At 40.7% G+C, this 21,933-nt stretch overlaps 1 protein-coding gene across 4 annotated transcripts in view; it reads right to left on the minus strand.

Moving 5' to 3' along the window:
* Positions 1-21,933, minus strand: part of PCDH11X (protocadherin 11 X-linked) — a 394,642-nt gene that overhangs the window by 109,289 nt on the left and 263,420 nt on the right. For all 4 annotated transcript variants that reach the window (XM_079319074.1, XM_079319073.1, XM_079319075.1 and 1 more), the window contains one exon: positions 3,038-3,236. In XM_079319074.1, coding sequence (XP_079175200.1) covers positions 3,038-3,236 — 199 coding nt within the window. The remainder of the gene's footprint in view (positions 1-3,037; positions 3,237-21,933) is intronic.

A 21,933-nucleotide genomic window follows, 5' to 3' on the forward strand; every position in this document is an offset into this window, starting at 1 on the left:
AAAAAAAAATAAAAAATAACATAGAAGGACTGTAGACAAGAAAAGCAAAAGGAAAAAAACACTTTTGAACAAGCCATGAGTGATGTCACAGCTGCCACCAGCTTTCACAGGGCACTTGGTTGGTTCTGGACATTAATATGCTGCCATTAATATAAGCATAAAACACTAAAAAGGGCCACAAAAGAAACTTTCCTTGCTGTAACCATCGTGCCACATCAATTAAACTGTTTCAATAAGATACAAGTTGGAAGGGAAGAAAAATCTTCACATAAAACAAACTCTAATTAAACTGGGGCTTCAAGTTGAAAACTGAACTGTCAGGTAATTAGACAGGTGATTAAACTTTCCTCAACTTCTCTTGGAAAGACATCTGAGACCTGCTTAGCTGCTCACAGGGATGTGTGTCAATGACATTCAGATGTCAGAGCTGAGTTACTTTTACAGCCACACTCTACAAGAGTCATGGTGCATATTGCTTCTGAAATTAAAAAAAAAAAAAAAAAACTGGGCACAAAAATCATTGGCAAATCCCAAACCAGAGCAGCAAAGGCAGGGTGAACATGCCTGTTCTGAGAACTCCTCCACACCAGGTCCTGTCCCATGCTCTCTGCAGGAAAGGCCCTGGACACTGATTTCATTTTCATTCCCACTTCAGTAAAATATAAATATCAGTTACAAGCAACAAGAAAAAGCTGGAAAGCAATATCAGACCATGAGTATGCAAAGCAAATAATATATAACTTGCTATTTTCTTTCTTTGGGGGTATATTTGTAACCCTTTGGAGCTTAACTCTGTGAAGAACCCAGTTTGACTGCCTAGAATGTTATTCAGGGTATATTACAGGTCAATTACATAAACACAAAAGCAAATAATGAATGCTTCCCAACACAAGATCAAAAACCCCTGATGGTTCTTGTCAGCTGTCTATCAGCTTGGAAAATATAATATTCTAGCATTTCTGCAGGAAACATATCACCTTGCACATTTCAAAGTTAAACTTAGGTAATAGTTTACAAATTAAAGAAAAAGAGGACAGACCTCACATGTGCAAACAGTCCTGGGCAGCAAAGGGAACCCCAGCTCTGCCTGTGCCAAGAGCTGAACTGGCACAGCCAGCTCAGAGTGGGGCAATGCTCTCTGCTGCACGCTGCATTTGCCACTGCACTGTGTAACTGCCTTCCACAGCTATTTCAAGTGCATAGCACTCACTAATTCATTCCTCCTGATACACTAAAGCAGCTGAAATCCACCTTTTGGGCCAAGTTTTGCCCAGAACAGATGTATTTCCAAATCACTTATTAAGCCGCTAACAAGGCCTTAGAGGCTCAGAGACATTCAGGTGTCTCTTTATCAATGGCACAGTTCAATTTAATCCAGATAAGGAGCCTCTGGACAATTAACAGTTGACTAAAGTTCAGTGGAGTCTCCAACTGGCTATCACATCACAGCACAGAGAGCAGAGCCAGAACCCACAGCTCACAGGAGGGATTCTGCCTCCCTGCTTTTGATATCACAAGAAGGCAGAGGCAATGGCAGGAGATGACAAACTCCTCTGAGATTATTACTACACACCATCTCTGCTTTCAAAGGACAAATCAAGAAACCCTTATTTCTGGAGACTGCACTCTTCCCACAGAGCTGCTCATCACCCACGAGCTCCCTGTTAAACTACAGCACACAGCAGTGCTGGAAATGTTAAAAATGTGAATTCCCCCAGCACAGTATTTATGACCATTAGGGCAGCAGCGTTAACCTGCTCTGAAAGCTCCACCAGCTCCATAAAAACACCAGCTCATCCATAAACCCTTAACAGCCCCAGTGTTTCATTTCCAGCAGCCAGACCTTCTGTTTTTACAAACAGAATGTTTCTCCAGCCGTGCTAAACCCAACGCTGGCTTTTAACAATTCCCTGGAGGAACAAACAGCCCCAGTGGCTGATGGATTGCAAGGAATGAAGTGTTGGGAAGGATGAATCAGGGAAACCTTATAAATATGAGTGCTTAGCAAAAGATTTTGAGAATATAGAAACCATAAGTGAGATTGAAATGAAAGCCATCTTTGAGATAGCAAACCTTAGTTACTAAATAACTAGAATATAATAGGATGGCCAGGAAAGTAATCCCCTCTTGATAGAACAATGCATTCTGCTAGAGAGCAGCTCCAAAGGTCAGAGGAGACCCTGCTAGGGTCCAAAGAGTAGTTTTTAGGGTTTCAAGTATAACACATTATGGTAATGTAATGATTCTTATAGGCTGTATGTAAATATAGGATTTGTATCTTGTGTTAGATTGGTTAGTGGAAATTAGAATATTCAACATAGAAGAAGATTTATTGCATTGTAAACAGGAAAATCGTGCTCTCACTGCTCCCACCACTCTTATTTCTCTCTCTTACATCCCTCCCTTACTTCATTCTCTTACCCCCACTCTCTCTCTGTCCTGCTCCGAGCTGTGGCTGGCAGCTCACAGTGGGACCCTGCATACCCACAGCCTTTACAGTAAACTGCAAACTTCAAAACCTGCTTATAGAGAGCACCTGAGTTTGTCCTGACCACCGTCCCCCCAACTAAGACTCCCACAGTGAAGGAGTGAAAGAGCAGGATAGAGTGAAGAAGTGGGAAGAGCAGGATGGGTTGAAGGAGAGGAAGAGCAGGATGGGTTGAAGGAGTGAAGGAGAGGAAGAGCAGGATGGGTTGAAGGAGAGGAAGAGCAAGATGGGTTGAAGGAGTGAAGGAGAGGAAGAGCAGGATGGGTTGAAGGAGTGGAAGAGCAAGATGGGTTGAAGGAGAGGAAGAGCAGGATGGGTTGAAGGAGTGAAGGAGTGGAGGAGCAGGATGGGTTGAAGGAGAGGAAGAGCAGGATGGGTTGAAGGAGAGGAAGAGCAGGATGGTTTGAAGGAGTGGAAGAGCAGGATGGTTTGAAGGAGTGGAAGAGCAGGATAGGTTGAAGGAGTGGAAGAGCAGGATGGGTTGAAGGAGTGGAAGAGCAGGATGGGTTGAAGGAATGAAGGAGAGGAAGAGCAGAGCTCTGCACTTACTGGACTCGGGGTCGGAGTTGCCGTCGCCCTCGGTGCGGCTGTTGGGCGACGCCTGCTCGTAGAACTCGTCCTGGGGGAAGCCCAGGGGCAGCGGGTGGGACGTGCTGGCCCCGCTGGTGGGCTCGTGGTCGCCCAGCCCGCTGTCGCTGCAGCTCTCCTGGGAGCCATCGGGCAGGTGGAAGGTGACCCGGCGCTGGGGCTGCAAGGGAGGAACACAAGGACACGGTTTTGGCACGGCGGCGGTTTTGGAAGCGTCATTTCGGCTGCCCGCAGTCGTGCACAATTTCAGGCTTTCATGAGCTGCTCTCACACCTGCTGCACCTGACAGCTCTGCTTGCTGCTGTGGTTTCTTTTAAAAAAAAATGTAAGCCCTGATGCAAAATGAAAGACACCTCAAACTAAAGAGATTCTGTCAGACTTCACAAGGCTTTGGATACCTTTTGTATATTGACTTGGAGATTTCAATCACTTTTTGAGGCTCAATTTATTTCACTGCTGAGTTTTCCGGTTTTCAAAAAACATTTTCTTTCCCATTAAAAGCTGTTCCACGCTTTTGGGCCTAAAAAATGTGACACATTTATAATGCTGTTGGATTCTTCTAAGGCAGGGAAAGAACAAACAACAACAAGTCTTATGTATTGAAAACAATTTTAATAGGTTTTGCACAGACGTTAAGCTAATGAAGGAAAAGTAGATTCCCCCTGCTCTCCTTCAGACATTTCATTACAACTCCTTTGATTTTTGTTACAGCACAGACCTTAACTGTGAAAGGCTGGAAGCTGGAAACAGGGAGCTGAGGGTGGAAAGCATCTCAGCCCAGACATGGAAGGAAGGGCCAAATGAAACAAAAAGCCTGATGCACCAGGCACAGGACAGAGTTTTCATTACCTAAGTGACTGTATGATTTAGGAGCTGAAGCAGAACTGGTGGGATTAGCAAAGCTGAAGACCAGACTTTTGATGCAATTATGCATAAAAGTATATAGTGTTTATAACAGAGCAGATGTTGTATGGTGTCCCTAGATATTTGGTTCCTATAGGGTGGCACTGCTGAAAACATTCAATTACATTGAGTTTTTGCTAAGTTCAGCTCCTTCACTTTTGCAAGTGTCATTTTGTCACAGTGACATTATTGCACATGCCCACAGACAGCTGCTCTGCTCTGGTGCAGCCAAGAACAGGCAGCACCACCCTCACCTGTGCAATTCCTGACAGATGTGAGTGACAAAACTTCCTAACAGCTGCCAGAGACACACTCAGGGCTTTCCCAGAAACCTGCTTTAGAGCCTCTCCACTGCTAATGGAGAACCTGCCTTTTCCTTGTTACAAAATAAATCACTTCTTCAGCCCCATCCATCATGGTCTGCTTATTCCCACTCATCTTTCTGGTATTTGGCACTTTATTCTGCTTCAGAATAAACAGACCTTATTATTTCAATCTGTCAGGTGCTCCTGCTCACAGCTCCGTGCTCTGCCCAAAATTCTGCACCCAGCTCCAGCCAAGGTCCTGACAGCACTGAGCAGGATCATTTCCCATCTCCTGCAGGCTCCTCTGCCATGGCAGCACAGCACTTTTGTGTCCTTGCCAACCACCACAATGCCCAGGTCTTTTGTATTGATCTTTTCCTCGTTGTTCCCTTATTGGTTATTGCCATCGATTGCACAGCCTGAGAGTGGCACTTTGCATTCATTGTTCTGCCATTCTCTTCTTCCAGATGATTTCATCCCTTTTCAACTACACTCTGCCTTCCAGTCCTGCTTCCCTGTTTATCAAATTTGCAGATTTTAGACTCTCACTCATTTGGCAGATCTTTGAGGAATGTTGGAACAGATCAAGCCAAGACATTGCAGTTGAGCTCTGAGTTGAACAAAGAATGGTTTCCCATTCCATGGTTTGGAAATGGGAGAAGACAACCCCTGTGTGACTGCTGGCACAGCCTGACTGCCCACTGGGAGAAGGTTCAGATGGTGAAAGGCTCACAGCTAACACCCCAAATGCCCCCATTGCACTTTTGGGGTCACCAGAAGAATTGCACTGAGCTCCACCATTCCCTATCCAGGGCTCTCTGCAAGCCTGGCTGGGACTGTGCTCTGCTCCTCCTGCTGCCTGTGCCACCACAGCTGGCTGACAATGCATGGAGTGTCTCTGCACAGCCCAAAAAACCCCAGGTGGATCCACAGAAATCACTGATATGATTTATCCTATTCCACTTTACTGTCAGCAGCCTCTCAGAGCACCATCCCCACCAACATCAATCACTTCTTTCCTCAAAGAACAAATAACTGAAGTTCTGCTGAGTTGATGCAGTGAAAACATCCCTGCCATGGTTCTCATTTACTCCCTGCATTCAAAACTGCACCAGCTTGCACAGATGCACAGCTACAACACGTGGAAAGGGAATTGCCATTTCTTCCATCTCAAATGAGTTTGGTATTCACAGTATGAAAAAAAAAAAAAAAATCCACCTCCATTGCATGAGCTGTTTGTAAAAGCTCCATTTTGTGAGGTTTGCACTGCCTTTGTGCTGTGTTATATCCTCTCCAAGCTACCAGTGAATTTTAAGTATTCTTAAAATATTTTAGCCCAAGTTTTAGACAGCAATGCCAATTTTAGAAAATGACTGGGAACACAATGGTTATTACAATGTACAACTGGTTACTGCTTCGTGCATCTGGGATTCACAAAGTGTAAACAAAGGAATATTTCTTTTCAGGGTTCATTGTCAAAATACAGCCAAAGTTTTGAACCAGCTGACAGCAGAGGAGACCAGAAAGTCACCAACTCTTTTTTAGCTGCCTAACCCAGTGAGAAAAAACAAATCTCATAACCAAGCAAAATTAAAAACGTTACTAACATTCAGTTAAAAATTGCAAATATTTAGTTGCATAAATTGAGATGTTATTTATCATAAAGATCAAACCTGAATGATTTAAAATCAACTGGCATCAGCTAACGGCTCATGATTTTAAATTTGATCCCTGAGTGTGTCACACCTGATAAGGTTGGTGACACAGCACTTTTAGAAATATTTATCAGGATGAAAAAAAGCTCAGCTATTCCTCTACATGGCAGTGCTGCCATTTTCTTAATTCATGCAGGCATCAGACAATGATCTGGAACAAGTAATTCTAATAAAATTTTGCCAAAAGCCGAGACTTATCTTTCTGTCACAATTATTTTGGAAATTTCCTCCTTGAGGCATTTAAATTTCAATTTATAAGATTACAAAATATCCTCAGTCTCCAGCTGCTTTTCTATTTATCTCCAAAGGGAGCCAGCACCGATAGTAATAGAATAACAAGGATTATGGTTTGTTTTATTTATCTGAATGACAGTTGGTATACTTTTTCCAAAAGAGAGAAAAGCAAGAAAACCTATTGTGCATTCTTGGAGGATTCTGATGTAGGAACTTGTAATACAGACAATTAAACTGATAGGGCACAATGAAGTGAAAATTTCTGGAAAAAACATGCAGCAGTCTATAGTTTCTCTGCCGCATTTAAAAATATTAAATTACTCTTTATTGGTATGAGAAAATAATTTTGCTTGCAGAGATGTCACAGAGCAGACACAAATGCTGTCAGAGGTCTCATATGGCATTCAGTGCCTTTGGTAAAAGCTGAGTGTGTCTGGAGGGATCAAATTATCTCAGAAAACCACAAACCTTTTACTCTCATTATTGAAATTTATATGAAGACTGATCAAAGCCCCAAACTATTCTGTGTTCAATCTTTCACTACAATAATTAGACTGTGGCAGTGGGAATAATAAAAGATGAGTCTAAGTAAATAGCTTTGGATACACTGAAGGGATGATTTCTGGTATTATACACCAGGGGTTAGCCAATTTATAATCAAAAAGAAGGAAAAAAAAGGTAATAGAAAAAGCAGCAGATATCAACTGAGGAACATTAAACTATTAACCTTATTATCTTCATTCATTGAAGCAAATAAATATCCATTTAAAAGAAGATCATAAAGAAAAAACATTACTTTTTAATTTATGCTGAATTAATTATATTATTTAGATGATAATTCTGATTTAAAACAGACCTTGTTTAGGAGATGCTGTGAGACAGCACAAAAGGACAGAACTACTCCAACATTTCTCTCCACTATTAGCAGCCAGTAAATAAAGGAAGAGTCAAATAAATTTTTAATTTTCTCAGTCGCTGGTTTACTTCAAATGTTAGGAGGATATGAAATACCTTAAAAAAACCAGAAAACAACTATCCTCAAGTATAAGCACTAAAGAAGATCCCTAATCAAATCACTATTTCCAGCTCCAGTCTTTTTATCCTCAACTATCACCTTTTGTTCCAAAACTGCAATTTTTGTTCCACAGGCTCTCATTGAGACAAACAGGACCCAGCAACTATCAGGGCAAAATCCTCAGAATAACATTAAAACAAACTGCCTGAGAGGATCCAGCCATAAACCCAGAGGGAAATATGTCTTTGTGCTGGAACTCAACAGAGACAAGCCAGTATTTTCATTTTTTCCTCTCCCCATAGTGTCGAGCACAACTAATACAGCTCAAAGAGTTTCTCTCAACTCTTTTAGAAGTTTCTGCTTCCCATAAATTTTGCAGCCTGGCACATTAAATCTAAGATATTATTACATTATTTTGATGGCTTTGTCATAGGCAAAATATGTCATATATATCATAATTTCCCCCTCAAATTAAACTTCTCTGTTTTTGCCAGCAGGGATCTCTATTTCTCTTGGAGGATCTACAAAGATGCCAAAGATTTTTGGTCGCCATAATCACACACAAATAGAGACACTTCTAACAACACATCACTCTTGCATTCACCTTTTCTAATTTAGCAGTGACCTTTTGTGATTTATTTAATGGGCTCTACAGTGATCTTGCATAGGAATGGGTTTGGGTTTTGGGTTTGGGAGGTTTTGTTTGGTTGGGCTTTTTTCAAAAATAAAAATGAAGGGCTCATCTTTTGAGGGAAGGAGAGAGGTATTGTGCAAAGTGATATTACTCAGCTGATTTCAGAAGTCTAAGCCTAGTGGGCATTAAAATCAGTTTTTCCCTATGTCACATAAAAAGCGCCATCCCCAGCTATTGCCAACACTAATAATCTTAATTATCATCTCATACAGGGCCAACTTGGTGAACAAACCCTTCTTTTCATTGAACAAGTTCAGATTTTTCCAGCCACTGCCCCAAATTTATTCTTTGCTTTCCTTTCAGCTCTTGATTATCTATTTGTCTGTCAAATCCAACAGATCTGCTGTTTTCCCAATTTCCCATATTTACCCTTTCAAATATTGGCAAAACTTTGCATTTTCAGCACTTTAAAACTTCCAAAAGAAGTCCAAATGAATCCCTCTGACATTCTTGTTCAAAATTTTGCCAGTCCTCCTAATTTAATCTCATTAAATTAGTAACTGGTATCTTACATCCTCACTAATTACTAAGGGAAAATGCAGCAAAATACTTTTAAAGAAGAGGAAGATTTGATAAAAACTTTTGCTTTTTCTTACTGTGATTAAAAATCTAACTGCCCCATAGTAGTATAAGAGAAATAAATAGTTTTAGGCTTTCATTTTCCTTGATTTAAATAACTCCTCCCACCTTATTAATTTATTTAGATGCAGGTAGCACAACCTACTAATTTCAAAAGAGCAAATAAAAGCTGGGTTGGCTGCCCAGACAAATAGAAATTCAACCTGGGTGATCACCTTAGAGAGATTTGTACATTTTCAATGAAGGAATTACTAACAGCAGAACAGATGGTGGCCCCACACCTGCTCAAATGGAAATGACTTTAAATTGTCAGATCTTCTGGCTGGATTCAGTGGCACAAAGAACTCACTCAAGTGATGAGAAATAATCTTGCAGGACTATCTTGTACCTGCAGCATCCCTCACTCAGGGCTCCTTTCAGAATCACACACAGGTCCCTGAGGCTCCTCTTGCAGGCAGCCAAAACTGCAGCAGCTGATAAGGGAAATGTCAGATATTCCAGCTCTTGGCATTGCAAGAGTTCTGTGAAACCCAGGCAGGGAAAAGAAAGGGTTTGTGACTAACAGCACCTGATTTTAGAAACAAAATTTTGCATTTTTTCTGTTGGCTAAGCCAACACTCCCATTGTCCTCTCACACCACTGAGGTGGTGGAACAAACTCATTCCCCAAATCATTGCTGAACAAACACATTATGAACCTGGAACTTGACAAATTTCTGATTAATAACTTCAAAGGGTGTTTATTTCCAGGCACTAATCCTCCTTGTACCACAGTATCTCTCATAAGACTTTCCCCAGCAACATTTAGCAATTAAATTGTATTTTCTGGGCTTCTTGAAATAACAACAAAGAAGTGAAATATAAAGCAAATAAAACTGAAAATAACATTTAAAGCATGTCAAACATTTTATTTAGCTTTTGAAAGGCAGTTATTGTATGCTAGATGTCAAATTGATAGCTGAAAGCATGCTTTTTAAAGTTTAATTCATCTAAGCCTTCAATTTGACATGTGATTAAATAAAAATTACACATGAAAGTTCACTATGGCTGTGCTGCTGCTAAGTTTGAAAAAGAGGAAAATCTCAATTCTGATTTTTTTTTTTTGCTTTAATTCATTCTTCCATTTCCATCATCTTTGATGTTATCTTCTTGAATGGTTGATATCTGAGAGCCATTTTATAGTTAAAAGAACATCATAATAAACAATAATACAGAAGCACTTCAGCAATATTTGACATCACTTCTGACTGTTGGTGTGAATCATTTTCAGCAGAAATATTGATTGGGTTTTATTAGAATTGTGAATTCTCTGTGTCAATATTGAAATGGAGAAGAATTTCTGCTTTCATAAACAAACATGGGACTCTAATTTGATTAGGTTAACTTTTACATTTCAGATAAATAGATTTAATGTTTCTTCATGAGCAAGGTATGGATTCACAGAATAATGAATGTTCCAGGGAATTACTCACAGACCTCCAGTGAGCTGATTCTGTATCACAATCAAGGCCTTCAATGCAGCCCTGAGGAGGTCATTTGGGCTATGGACACCTGGAAGAAACCTCAAGAACCTGTTTCTATTTCCTTTTGCAATATTTTATTTTATTTTATTTTATTTTATTTTATTTTATTTTATTTTATTTTATTTTATTTTATTTTATTTTATTTTATTTTATTTTATTTTATTTTATTTTATTTTATTTTATTTTATTTTATTTTATTTTATTTTATTTTCTGTTCAGGTTTTCCTGTAATGTGCAACCCCAGGAGGAACCACAAGAGTTCCCTTGAAGAGGTTTGGAAATGTTCTTTCATCATTCTGAACCAGGAAATGGAGCTGCTCTTATTCTGCTTCCCAGAAAAAGAAACTTTAATCTAATTTTGCTTCTTTGGGTTGCAAGTGAGCCAAGTCAGAAGCAAAATAAGATTTGTGCAAGGATTGTTCTTAATTGCTCCAGTTCAAGTAGTGGTGCAACACTTTAGTTGCATTTCACTCTATGAAATAAAATCTTTCCTCCCAGTGTGGATGATTATAAAGCAGTTAATGCATAATACAGATTAGAAGTAGCTTTATGTTTGATTTGCACTCCTGTATCTGTTGAATTCAACTAATTTTATTTTGTTTTTTTAAAAGTTAAAAACAAAACAAAAGCAGCAAAAGGAGCCTTTTAAAATGAGGAACAAGGCAGCTCTTTGGCATGTCACTGTCTCATTCCATTTGTTATGACAGCACACCTTTATTATAACAGCATTTCATTTCTTATAGCAGCAAATCTATAATGGTTGATATCAAGTGTTTGATTAGCTGGAATGGGAATTGATGATAGATAAAATGCAAAGATAAAATAAATGTATTTCATCCAGCTGTCAAAAAAAGCATCTTGCTCTTTCTGGAGGAGAGGAAGAATAAACAAAAAGTTTTCTCTTGCCCAAAATGGACTCTGAGGAAACTCAAGACCTTCTTAGAGAGCAGTGAAAGCATTCTCTTTCCTGCTCTCTGTATCAATAATCATCCTTTTGGCCTTGAGAAAATATCTTTTAACCACCTTGATTGCCCATTCTCAATTTTAAATTTACAGTGTGCTGGCCACCAAGGTCACCTCTGATTACATTCTCAAGGCAGCAATGCTTGCTCCATCCTTAGGTGAACTGGTTAAGAAAGAAGCAAGAGTTTACCAAGAAAACCTGCTGGCATGAATAAAATAAAGCTCTAGGCCAAAATTCACAATCAGTGATGCAGTTTGTGCTTTATTTGACTTGCACAAAGTGAATTCCAGCATCCCAGGATGGACACATTTATCAGCAGTAAACTCTACAGTGGACTCCAGTGGTCCAGGAAAATTTCTCTGGACCAAGAAAACTTCCACCAAAAGTTTTGTCCTGAAATTCCCTCTCCAATTGTAAGGCAAAAGTTTTGCTCTCAATAAGAGAAGTCATTCCACATACTGAAATAAAGGAATTTTTCACTGGCACACTTTTCTTTCTTTCAATCTTCTCTTATTGTAAATAGGAAAGATTCTGGGTGATAAACACTATGGTGAACAATACTTCAGTTTTGTTTTAAACATCTGAAAGATCTATTTTTCTCTCCAAGTTGTTTTAAGAAAAAGGGATTGCATTTTATTTGATTAAAGTCAGAAATCTCCCATTTGCATCACTATTTTCACAGCTTATATTATCAGGGTGATAATGAATAAGATTTAGCTGTTATTTACAGTAGAATACATGAAATATTCAAAGTTACTAGAGTCTAACTACATGCTAATAATGCATTCTTAAATGGATGTCTGAAATATCTATTTGCAAATGGGAAGAATTTTGCAAATTGAAGTGCTGCATTGTATCACTGATACCATCCCAGAGCCAGGGCTCTGCAATTGCCCTTTCAGATAATCAGAATATATAACTGTCTTTCACAATTCACCACTTGTGTCATTTCAGCAAAGCAAAATATAAAGCCATTAGCCTTCCCTTGTTCCTTAAATCTTCCCAGCTTATTTCCATATTCAGTGCAACCATTCTTCAGCAGTGTTAAGATTACTCACTCATCTTTCAGAGCAAAACATAACAGCACAAATTGCTGAGGAAATGCAGCACACGTCAGTTTGCAGAAGGGAGTGATGCAGTTCTGGGTGAGGGGGATGGAGAGGATCCAGCTGGAGGCTGGGGAAGGTTTTTTGTGCTCACAGCCAGCCCAGAGCTGCTGTTTCAGCTGAGCAGGGGACAGCTGTCCTTGTCCCATGCCACCACCCACATGTGGGACTCTGCCACCCAGGGAGGGCTCAGCCCTGAGGCAAGGTCACTTCTGGGATTTTGGGACTGTCTCTGTCACCTCTGCAAAGCACAGAGCCCTGGCGAGCAGGGGAGGGGAAAGGTGTGAGCTGCAGCCACACCCAGGAGCCCAGGCAGAAGAGCAGTGCTCACTTGGGAACTCCAGCAGTCAAGAGAAAGGTGCTAATGCAAAATTAGAGCACCAAAAGGAAATAGGAGAGGCAGCAAAAGTGAGGATTAGGCATCTCTGGAAGGCAGGAGGGCAGCTCCTCCTCATGGGGCTGCTGAGTGCACAGCCAGACACCCAGAGCCTGTCTCAGCTGAGCAGAGAAGAGCTTTGCTTAAAAACAACTTGGTCCCAAAGCATTTACTGCATAAACCCCAAAACTGCACTGCTGTGCACTCATAAGCAGCAGAACCCTCAGTCTGAGTCTCTGCATCTTTGGAAAAATCCTGGAGTGCCCCAAAGATGCTCAAAGTGCCCCAATGATGCTTAAAGTGCCCCAAAGATGCTCAAAGTGCCTCAATGATGCTCAAAGTGCCCTAATGATGCTCAAAGTGCCCCAAAGATGCTCAAAGTGCCCCAAGAGCTGAGCAATCTGGGGAGGAACCCCAAGAGCAGCTAATGCTGCTCCTGAAACTCCCTGAATGCACCCAGAGTTATTACCTTACTTGCCACACACAAGATTAACACCTCTACAATCATCACTTCAGGATTATTCAAACTTCATGTACAGCTCAGTTAAATAAGAGGTAAATATTTTTCTCCATGCAAACCACATTAAACTTGCAACCTATAAATCTGAAGTAGTTTTGCAAGGTTGGCACCAAGGTCAGGATCAGGAGAGGCAAATGGGCTCTGCTTGATCCAGAAAAGCAGAAATCCCTTGTAACACCCAGCCATGGAGGAGCAAATGCAAAGCTTTAGGTCAGCTCAGGGAAAGACAAATTGCTCTAGGTGCTTGAGAGCCAGGGAGGATTTTGGAATAAAGCAGTAGGAAAAAGTGTTTGTGGGGAAAGCAATACCATTAATGTGGGGAAAGCTGGCACAGGTCATGGGGGGAACAAGGGGACACTGTGGGCACAGGCACCTTCCTCTCACAGCCACAACTTGCATTTCTGCATCAGTCACACTGCCCAAAAGCCATGCTGAGTGCCCTGGTTGCTCACCCTGAAATCATCTTCATGCATAAATTTTCCTGAGTAAAGAATTCAATTTATTTCTACTCTTTAAGATATTCCTTGGCATTTTCTCATTTTTGTTGGCATACAGCATCTGAGCTTTGCACACAACAAAATGCACTTCGTACATTTTTCAGGCTAGAACATGTAAATACGAACCTGCAGCATTAATTGTGTTCTTTCTCCTACTGTTTTTAATTAATTTGACCTTTGGGCCTATTTTTGTCAATTCAGAAGGCATATTGCAATCAGAAAAAAAGCTATGGTGCAAATACTCCATTCTGCAAGTCACTCGCTAAACAAGTAAGCAATAGAGGAAAATCTATAGCATGCAATTAGCATTATGCTTTCCAATTATTTTCTTTACTTCACAAAACTCATTAATAACTTTTAGTAGGTAAAATTGCAGCTAGGAACCCTCCTAACACCTCAAGTGTATTATATTCTATCTTTGCCCAATAGAAATTCTTTTGATGTACTGGAAATCTTATTAATAGATTCACCAGAAAACAAGCGTGTAAAGCTGGCAGAGGCAATTGCAAGAGGTAAAATGAATGTAAATGACAGATGAAAGAAAATTTCCATGCCATTCAGATCAATATAAACAAAAGTGCTGCAGCAGCCACAGCACAGAGATGAAGGGAATTCATCAAACTTGTATTTCAGATTATTTGTCCTGTTCTAAATGCACCCTCTGTGTTTCAGAGCTGTGTTCTCCTGTTACCCAATTAATACCACATTAAGATTCACTCCTGCAGGGGCTCTTTTTCTTTCTGGTGCTGAGGAGAAGTTTCTCAGTGCACTCAGATCTGGGGGGAATGCAGAGTGTAGCTTCTTGCTTCTCAAGATTGTCATTTGGAAAGCCTCTAATTGCAGCACTCGATAATTTCCCAAATACTTAAGCCAGAATTAATTATCCCTGCTATTATTGCAGGAGTTTGGATCTTAGGCTGGGTATGATGAAGGGAATGTGTGATAGAACATTTTCTTGTGCTCAGAGCATGTAGTGGGTGTGCAAGGCACTTAAACCATCAGAAGCAACAAGTTCCTCTACTTCAATTATAACTCAGTATGATCTCCAGACATCTACACAATCAGCTTTGCTCATTTCCTGCTCTTTGTTGTAGCCTAATTAAACACATTCAGGATCCTTCTTTACACTAGAGACTAATTATAATTTTTTTCTTTTTTTTAAAGAATCCTATTTCATTTAAAATCATATTGGTTCTTGGAGAAGAATTAGAGGAAAGCAAACGTTTATTGTTTAATATCTTGTGTTTGAACAGGGTCTGAACTGAATTTTCATTAGGGGTCAGAAATCAAGGAATGCCATGAACTTCAGCAACTCCCTTTAATGGAGTGATTTCTACAGTTTTCTGGCAGTTTTATATGATGTTGAGGAATCAAAAATATTGGTAGTTACTGTTACAGCTAATTGCTCAGGCTTCTTAAAAATCTCTTTGTTCAGAAGCAGAGAATGCTGGAGGTGAGCTGGGAAAGGGAGGAAGAGCTGCACAATTGGTTATAGTTGATTCAGCTGCAGAAATACAAACTGCAATTTATAAGACATTTAGACATTTTGAGATCCATAGCAAACACACAAACATGGTATTTGCAATGGGGAAATCAAAACCACAAGGAGATGAAGCTCCAAAGCCAGACCTTTGCACAGAACATAAACTAAAGGAACTTTGATCTCTCTCTTGCACGTTGAAAAGAAAAGAACCCAACATTTATTTTTTATAAAAACAACTCTGAAAACCCAATGCCTGTCTGAGAGTCCATGGAGTAATATTAAACTCTGGAAGTAGCTCATTGTTTGAAAGAAGGCTGGCAGCATTGCTTTGGTTTCAAAGCAGCTCTTGGAGAAACCAGAAGCAAAACTGCAGCCTGGAGCACAGCATCTGCCTCTCCCCAGCAGCTCAAAAGGCTTGGGCTGGGTTGGGCTGACACACAGACAGGGATGGATCTGTTGGAGAAATGTCCTGGCACATCTCCAGTGAGCACAGCCCAAATCAGCACAGATTTCAGCCTGTGTCCTGTCCAAGGGGACCAGAGCAGCACTGGGTCCCTCACCTCACCCCAGCATTGCCTCTGGGGCTCAGACTGCACCTGTTCATTTGTTCCATAGCAGAAATAATGGCTAAAGCTGAGAGTTTCTGATGGAAGACACCAGACAGCTGTGGGTGTAATTTCCCTGGCTGGGAGGAAATAATTTCCTCGTGTGTTCCATGCCCTCTGTACCCCAACACATCCCCTCTCTGCCTTATTTACATCCCTACCTCAAAAGAAATTCCCCATTTCCCCCCCACAGTTAAAAACTATAAATCCACTCCTGGTGGTGACACAGTCTAATTCCCAGCTGACTGCCCCAGGACTCACAGAAGAAAGAGAACACAACCAACAGCTACCCAAGACCTTTCTCCAGCTCCAATCTAGAATTTGCCTGCCATTCCATGAGCACATCACCCCATCAGCATAACTCTGCAAAGTTCCTCATCACTGAGGTACCCTCACACTTCCCAGGTAGGCATTAGGCATTTTTACATCCTGTGGGTTTTGCATTTCAGTAAATTTCCCTCTCCCAGCAATACAAATGTACAACAACCACCCCAGACTGACAGCAGATGTTAGAAATGTGAAAAATAGCCTATAGTGTAATAGTATTTTGCACATGTACATCATTCCTTACTTGAATGGGCTTTAGAAATATGAATTCCATTTCAGAAGAAAAGAATAGAAAAGACAGTTGTTAAAACAGCTCAAAGCAACAAACCAAAGCAAAGTGGCTATGCCCTCTTGATTCTCATGACTGAAGGTCAGGCTGTGTCACTGCCAGAATCCAACAGTGAAATAAGAGCCCTGGACAGAAGGGACACTTTCAGGCAAGCTGCAATCACATTTCACATTCTCCATCTAGCATGCTTCCCCAGAGAAAAAGCTATTCTCTCTCAAAATATATCAAAGTAAATTATTTACATATCAATAAACTATCCCAGACTGCCCCAAACTGGGAGTGATGCATGTGCACTTTACAAAAATAATGCACATAAATAGAAGCACATACAACATCACTTAAAATAATATCAACCCTGAAAGAAAGTGGCTCAATAAAATGCTTTCTGAGTAATTTGGCCAATAGCAGTGGGTATCCACTGAGGGGTAACAGAGCCTGTTTCAGTGGGACCAGATGGATTAAAAAACACTCTGAGCAACATCATCTAACACTAAAGCTCTGTGAGCTAAGTGTTGAACAATAATGACCTTATCTGCTCCAGCCAGAGTGAAAACCTGGTGACTGCAGATGTGTTCTGCAGTATATTCCATCTGTGAGGAACAGACAACTTCATTAATGGAAACCTTCAAATCAGAGCTGAGAAACCCATGGCTAAGGAAGGGAAAGTTCCTGCTGAAATGCTCTGTAGGTTCCTGAAGCTGAAGATTGAGCCCTAACAATTATCTGCTATTCCCTTTAAATGTGTCTTTTCCCTGTTCTGCAGCTGCACTGACAGCAGTGCTCCCACCAGAGGCTGCCCCTCATTCCACAGGAGCTTCCAGAGATCCTCCAATCTGTCCTGTCCAGCAGCTAACAGCTCTGCAACAGAATTCAGGATTTACATCAGAAACATGGGTGCTCTTGTCAGCAAGTCAATCTTAAATCTGGTCAGGATTTTAAAATGTTCCAAAGCAGCAGCACCATACCTGGACAGGTGTTACCTGCACATGGCAAACTCAGTCCACACCTTTCCCCCAGCCCTGCCTCCTCCAAACAGCTGTGGGGTGAAATGAGTGATAAAAGCCCCCCCAAAAATCCAGATTCATAATCTAAAACATGGTAACAGTGACCAGTTTGAAGATACACAAAACAGGGCTACAGCCTCACTCCCAATGAGCTGCCAGTGGCAAAATCAGATCAAAGACAAAGGGAAGATTATTTAAAATGTTGAGTTTCCCTTCACAAAGAAAACATTAGTAGAGAAGCAGTCAGTGATTTTCCTATATCAGTATAGAAATTCAGCATTAATGTAACTTGTATCAAAACAAAGAGCATTCACAGAAAATGACCAAAGCATTTTCCAAAATCTCTCTAACTAAAGCCCTGCTATGGAGCAGCATCCCAGAGCTTCCTCAGCAATGCTGTCACAGAAGTTCCATGAAGCTTCCTGACATTAAATGAATGCTGGGATGTTTTATTGCCATTTATTTCAGAGGCACAACCAGAACTGCAGGGCTCTGCCCGGCTCCACACCAAATTATTCCCAGCTAATTTCTGAGTGTCAGAGGCAGGAGGGAGCCAGAGGAGCTGCCTGGGGCTGGTATCAATAGGACATGGAGGGAAGAGCCCAATGGGGGATCAAACAGAAAAACCACATTTCCCACACCAGCCTGGAGGTAATCAAACAGCCACACAGGCTAATAATCAATGCAAATCAAAATCAGCCACAAGGCAGCACATCTGCCTGCAAAAGTTGGGTTTGCCTGAGCTTGCATCCCTGGAATTGCTCTGCTACAGCTGCAGAGACAAACTCTCCCTCCTGAGTGACTGCAGCACTAAAAACAGCAGCTCTGAAAGAGGGAACAGCAAATTGACCTCAGCAGATTGTATGTTCAGTTGGAGTTATTGCACAGGTAACCAAACATTCTGCCTAATCTTTAACACCAGCCTGTGCAAAATCATCTGTAAACTCTTCCTCTTGCCACAGCAGCAGCCCAAGAGCCCTCAGTGCCTCGTGGATAAAAGGATGGTGGAAAAGGATTCATTCCCCTCCCAGTGCTTGCAGAAGCTGCTGTGGACTCACACTGCTGGGGATGATTTTCTCAACAGGCTCCTGAAAACCACATTAGCTCTCACACCAGCCTTTCTTCAATTATGCCATGTTCTTTTTCATCTCCCCACAAGCAGCACATGGATTAACCAAGTTCTCCAGCCCATTTAAAGCCTTTAAAGAACCAAAAGTAATCCCCCCAAGAGAGTAAAGTGAACAAAATTAAACAAACAAAAAAACCCTAAAACAAAATAAACAAAACCAAAACAAAACTTCAACCAAACTCCTTTTTAATTTGCTTATTTGTTTGTTCTGGGATAACTTCTGGGAATATTTAGTGATATCATAATTAAGTCCAAAACAGGAACCAGAATAGATCAAGATAATTCCCAGACAGCTGAAAACGTTGTACCCTCAGACTTTTATAGTTTTGTTCATCCAAAATAATTATATCATTAGATATAAACTATTTTAAGAAGACTCTTGATAATACCCATAAAAAAAGAACAAAGTAATTTGGTTTTCTCATAGGTTTAGAGAATGAAAAATACTGAAACCTAATGTGATTTTAGACATATTTTCCATTACATTTGCTAGAGATCTCATATATTAATACAAACACACAAACAGATATTTCTGTTTTTAAATATTTAAGGGAAATTTGCAAAATGCTAGGTTGATTTAAAATAACAGAAATCGAGCCCAGGCCCTGCCAGGTCTGCCCAAGCTCCCAACTTCACTCAGAGAGAGTTCACAGAAAAAACTGAAAACCAGATCAATTTGGGGAAGGGAGAGAGGAGCAGACAATTAACTGCAGCAATGGAAAGTTGTCCAGTCAATGTCTCCTGTGCAAGCCAACATCTGACAAAAGGTTCCCACTGAGATGCCCCCACCAAAGGCAGAAAGTTCAATTTTTGCAACTTATAGTTTAAAGTGTAATGATTTGTGTTATCTCAGCCAGCTCAAAATTTGAGTTAAACAATCAATGGCAGTTTTCCCATCCAGGAAAATAAAGCATTGGACACTCAGGGTGGTTTGGGGTGGGTGGTTGTTCCTTTGCTTTGTTTGTTTGTTTGGTTGGTTGGTTCCTTTGTTTACAACACCTGGATGTATTTTGAACTTGTTCCATCCAAGCCAAGCATATTCCCTGGATTTTCCCAAGAGCAGAAAGGGTGTGAAAGAAGATGAGTGCACACCAAGGATGACTGCAGCAGGAACAGGAAAATACCTTGTGCTAAACCATGTGTACAGATTCACCTCTGAGCAATTAGATGATTTTTGTTAAGGAGAAAAAAAAAAAAAAAAAAGAGATTTAGAGGGTGGGGCAAAACATAACTTCAATTTATAGCCATAAATTGTTTATGTTCAAAGAGACATTTATCCCTCTGATTAGGTGACACAGGTCCATGCCTATGAATAAAATATCTGTTAGACATATTATTTTGCAGATGTATTTATGCTGTGTTTACACTTTTGACATTCCTATATAATTTGTCTGTCAGAACCACAAAGCTTGGAGCAGACTAAATCTGCCTGTGTGGAAGGAATTGCAGTAGGTTTACCATATGACATGAAAATTTAAGGATTAATTGTGCATCATCCAGCATTATTATACAAAGTCTTACTTTAAAAATTATCATATAGAAAAATGTCTTTATTTCAAAGCTTTTAAAGAAGAAATGAAGGAAGGAATGAGCTACTTCTTAATACAAAGAGTAGAAAAATAATAATAATAAAAAAAAATTCCAGAAGTTTGTCAAAGTAGTTTAGCTGCTTTTCACTCCTCAGCTATGCAAAGGTTGCTCACACTCTGATCCAGTCCTAAAATCAATGTGATGACCAGTATATTGGCCAGCCATGCATCTTAATAAATGAATCTTCATTAAGCAATCTCCTAAATCCTTCAAGAGCTGCTCTGGCATTTTGCAAGTGCTAACGAGAAATCAGCAGCAATTCTGTAAATAACAATTTGTGACTGAGCTGCAGCCTGTCCTGTGCACTCACTGCAGACTGTGACTCAAACCTGCCCATTGTTAGCAAAACACAACTTATTCCAGACACTGCCTAAGCAGACAGTGTGCCTGCTTCACACAGAAACCAGAGCCAAGCAGAAATATCTGACCTTTGGCAAAGCACAGGAGTGACAAGCAGGGGACAGAGGCAGCTGGTGTCACATCTCCAGTGCCCCAGCAGGAGCACAGAAAGTGCACCTGGGGCTTCTCAGCAGCTACAGGCAGCTCAATAGGAAAAACAGGAGTATTTTAGGGACAGGCTGGCAGGCTGGCTCCAAAAAGGTCTTTTATTCACTTGGGTCTAAGGCTGTAATTGTGGGTGATGTGATCTAAAGTTTGATTTTTGTCTCTGACTCTGCTCACATGTGCTCCATATTGTTCCCTCAAATCTCTACTTGTACAGAATCACTATTTTAATACTATTTTAGTACTTCATGTACAGAATCACTATATTAATACTACATTTACAGAATTACTGTTTCAATCCATCAGATTCCTAGAGAGCTTGGACAAACACATGAAAGCCTACAAATTTTGGAAAAAAAAAAAAAAGGAAAATGCTTCAGAAATGCTTCTCACTTCTCCTTTTTTTCCCCCTCCCCCCCACCCATTAAAGCAAATAAGCAAAATCATAAAAGCAATGACAGAATGGACAGAACTGGACACAAAGCTCCAGATGTGGCCTCACAACAGAGGGAGGAACTCTCCCATGAGCTGCTGGCCACACTCCTCCAAAAGCACCCCAGGAATTTCTCTTATTCCCTGGCCACAAGGACACAGAGCCCACCAGAACATTTCCAAACATGGAAATCAAGCCAGAGAAGCCTGTGGCAGCACACAGTTTATGAAATGGGATACTGTGATTATTTAAATTGTGCTTAAAACTATCAAATCAGCATTCCATTTATTTCCTTAGACTTGGGGGATGAGTCCACTTATCAGGCTCTGGAATATTTAGCCTTTGGCACAGAGGGGGAGGCTTTCAAGGTTCTGAAAAGATGAACTCCATTATATAGACACAGTGATCAAATTACATATTTTGGTAGTGAAGCACATATGAGAGACTGCCCAGAGACTGAGATTCATCAGGAAAACATTTCTTATGCCATCTGATTAGCAATCAAGGAAGAGATGGAAAAGATGGGTGCAGAAAATTGCAGGGGGAGTGAGCACAGTTACACTTAATACCTGGAAATACTTACAAATGCTCATCACAAATTACCCAGAGTCCAGACTTCCCTCTTTGTGTGCTCATCATCTTCACCACACACAGGCCTGGTGCCTCTGCCCAAAACTGAACATTTAAGGGTGCAGGGAAAGCATACAAATATGTATTTCATCCCTTCGATTCCACTAGTAAGAAGGATTAACCATTTATTTTTCAGGATTCAGATATCACATTGCTGGGAACTTCACCTTCTCCACCACTTAAAGCCAATGAGGAAAAAGAAAAAAGTTGAAAATGTTGTTGAAAACTTAATTTGCTTTGTGAGCAGTGGTGATGTTTGCAGGAAAACAGCAGGAGGGTGCCGAGAGGATGATGGGCTGTTGGAGAAGGAAGAACAGAAAGTGCTTCTCTCCCATCAATACCCTCCCACCACGTTTGCCACTGCAGCTCAGCAGGGCTCACACCTCCCTCAGCACTGAAAATGGACTGGGATGGGACAGACAACTGTGCAGGC

Source organism: Erithacus rubecula (assembly GCF_903797595.1).
Source record: "Erithacus rubecula genome assembly, chromosome: 15".
Classification (NCBI taxonomy): domain Eukaryota; kingdom Metazoa; phylum Chordata; class Aves; order Passeriformes; family Muscicapidae; genus Erithacus; species Erithacus rubecula.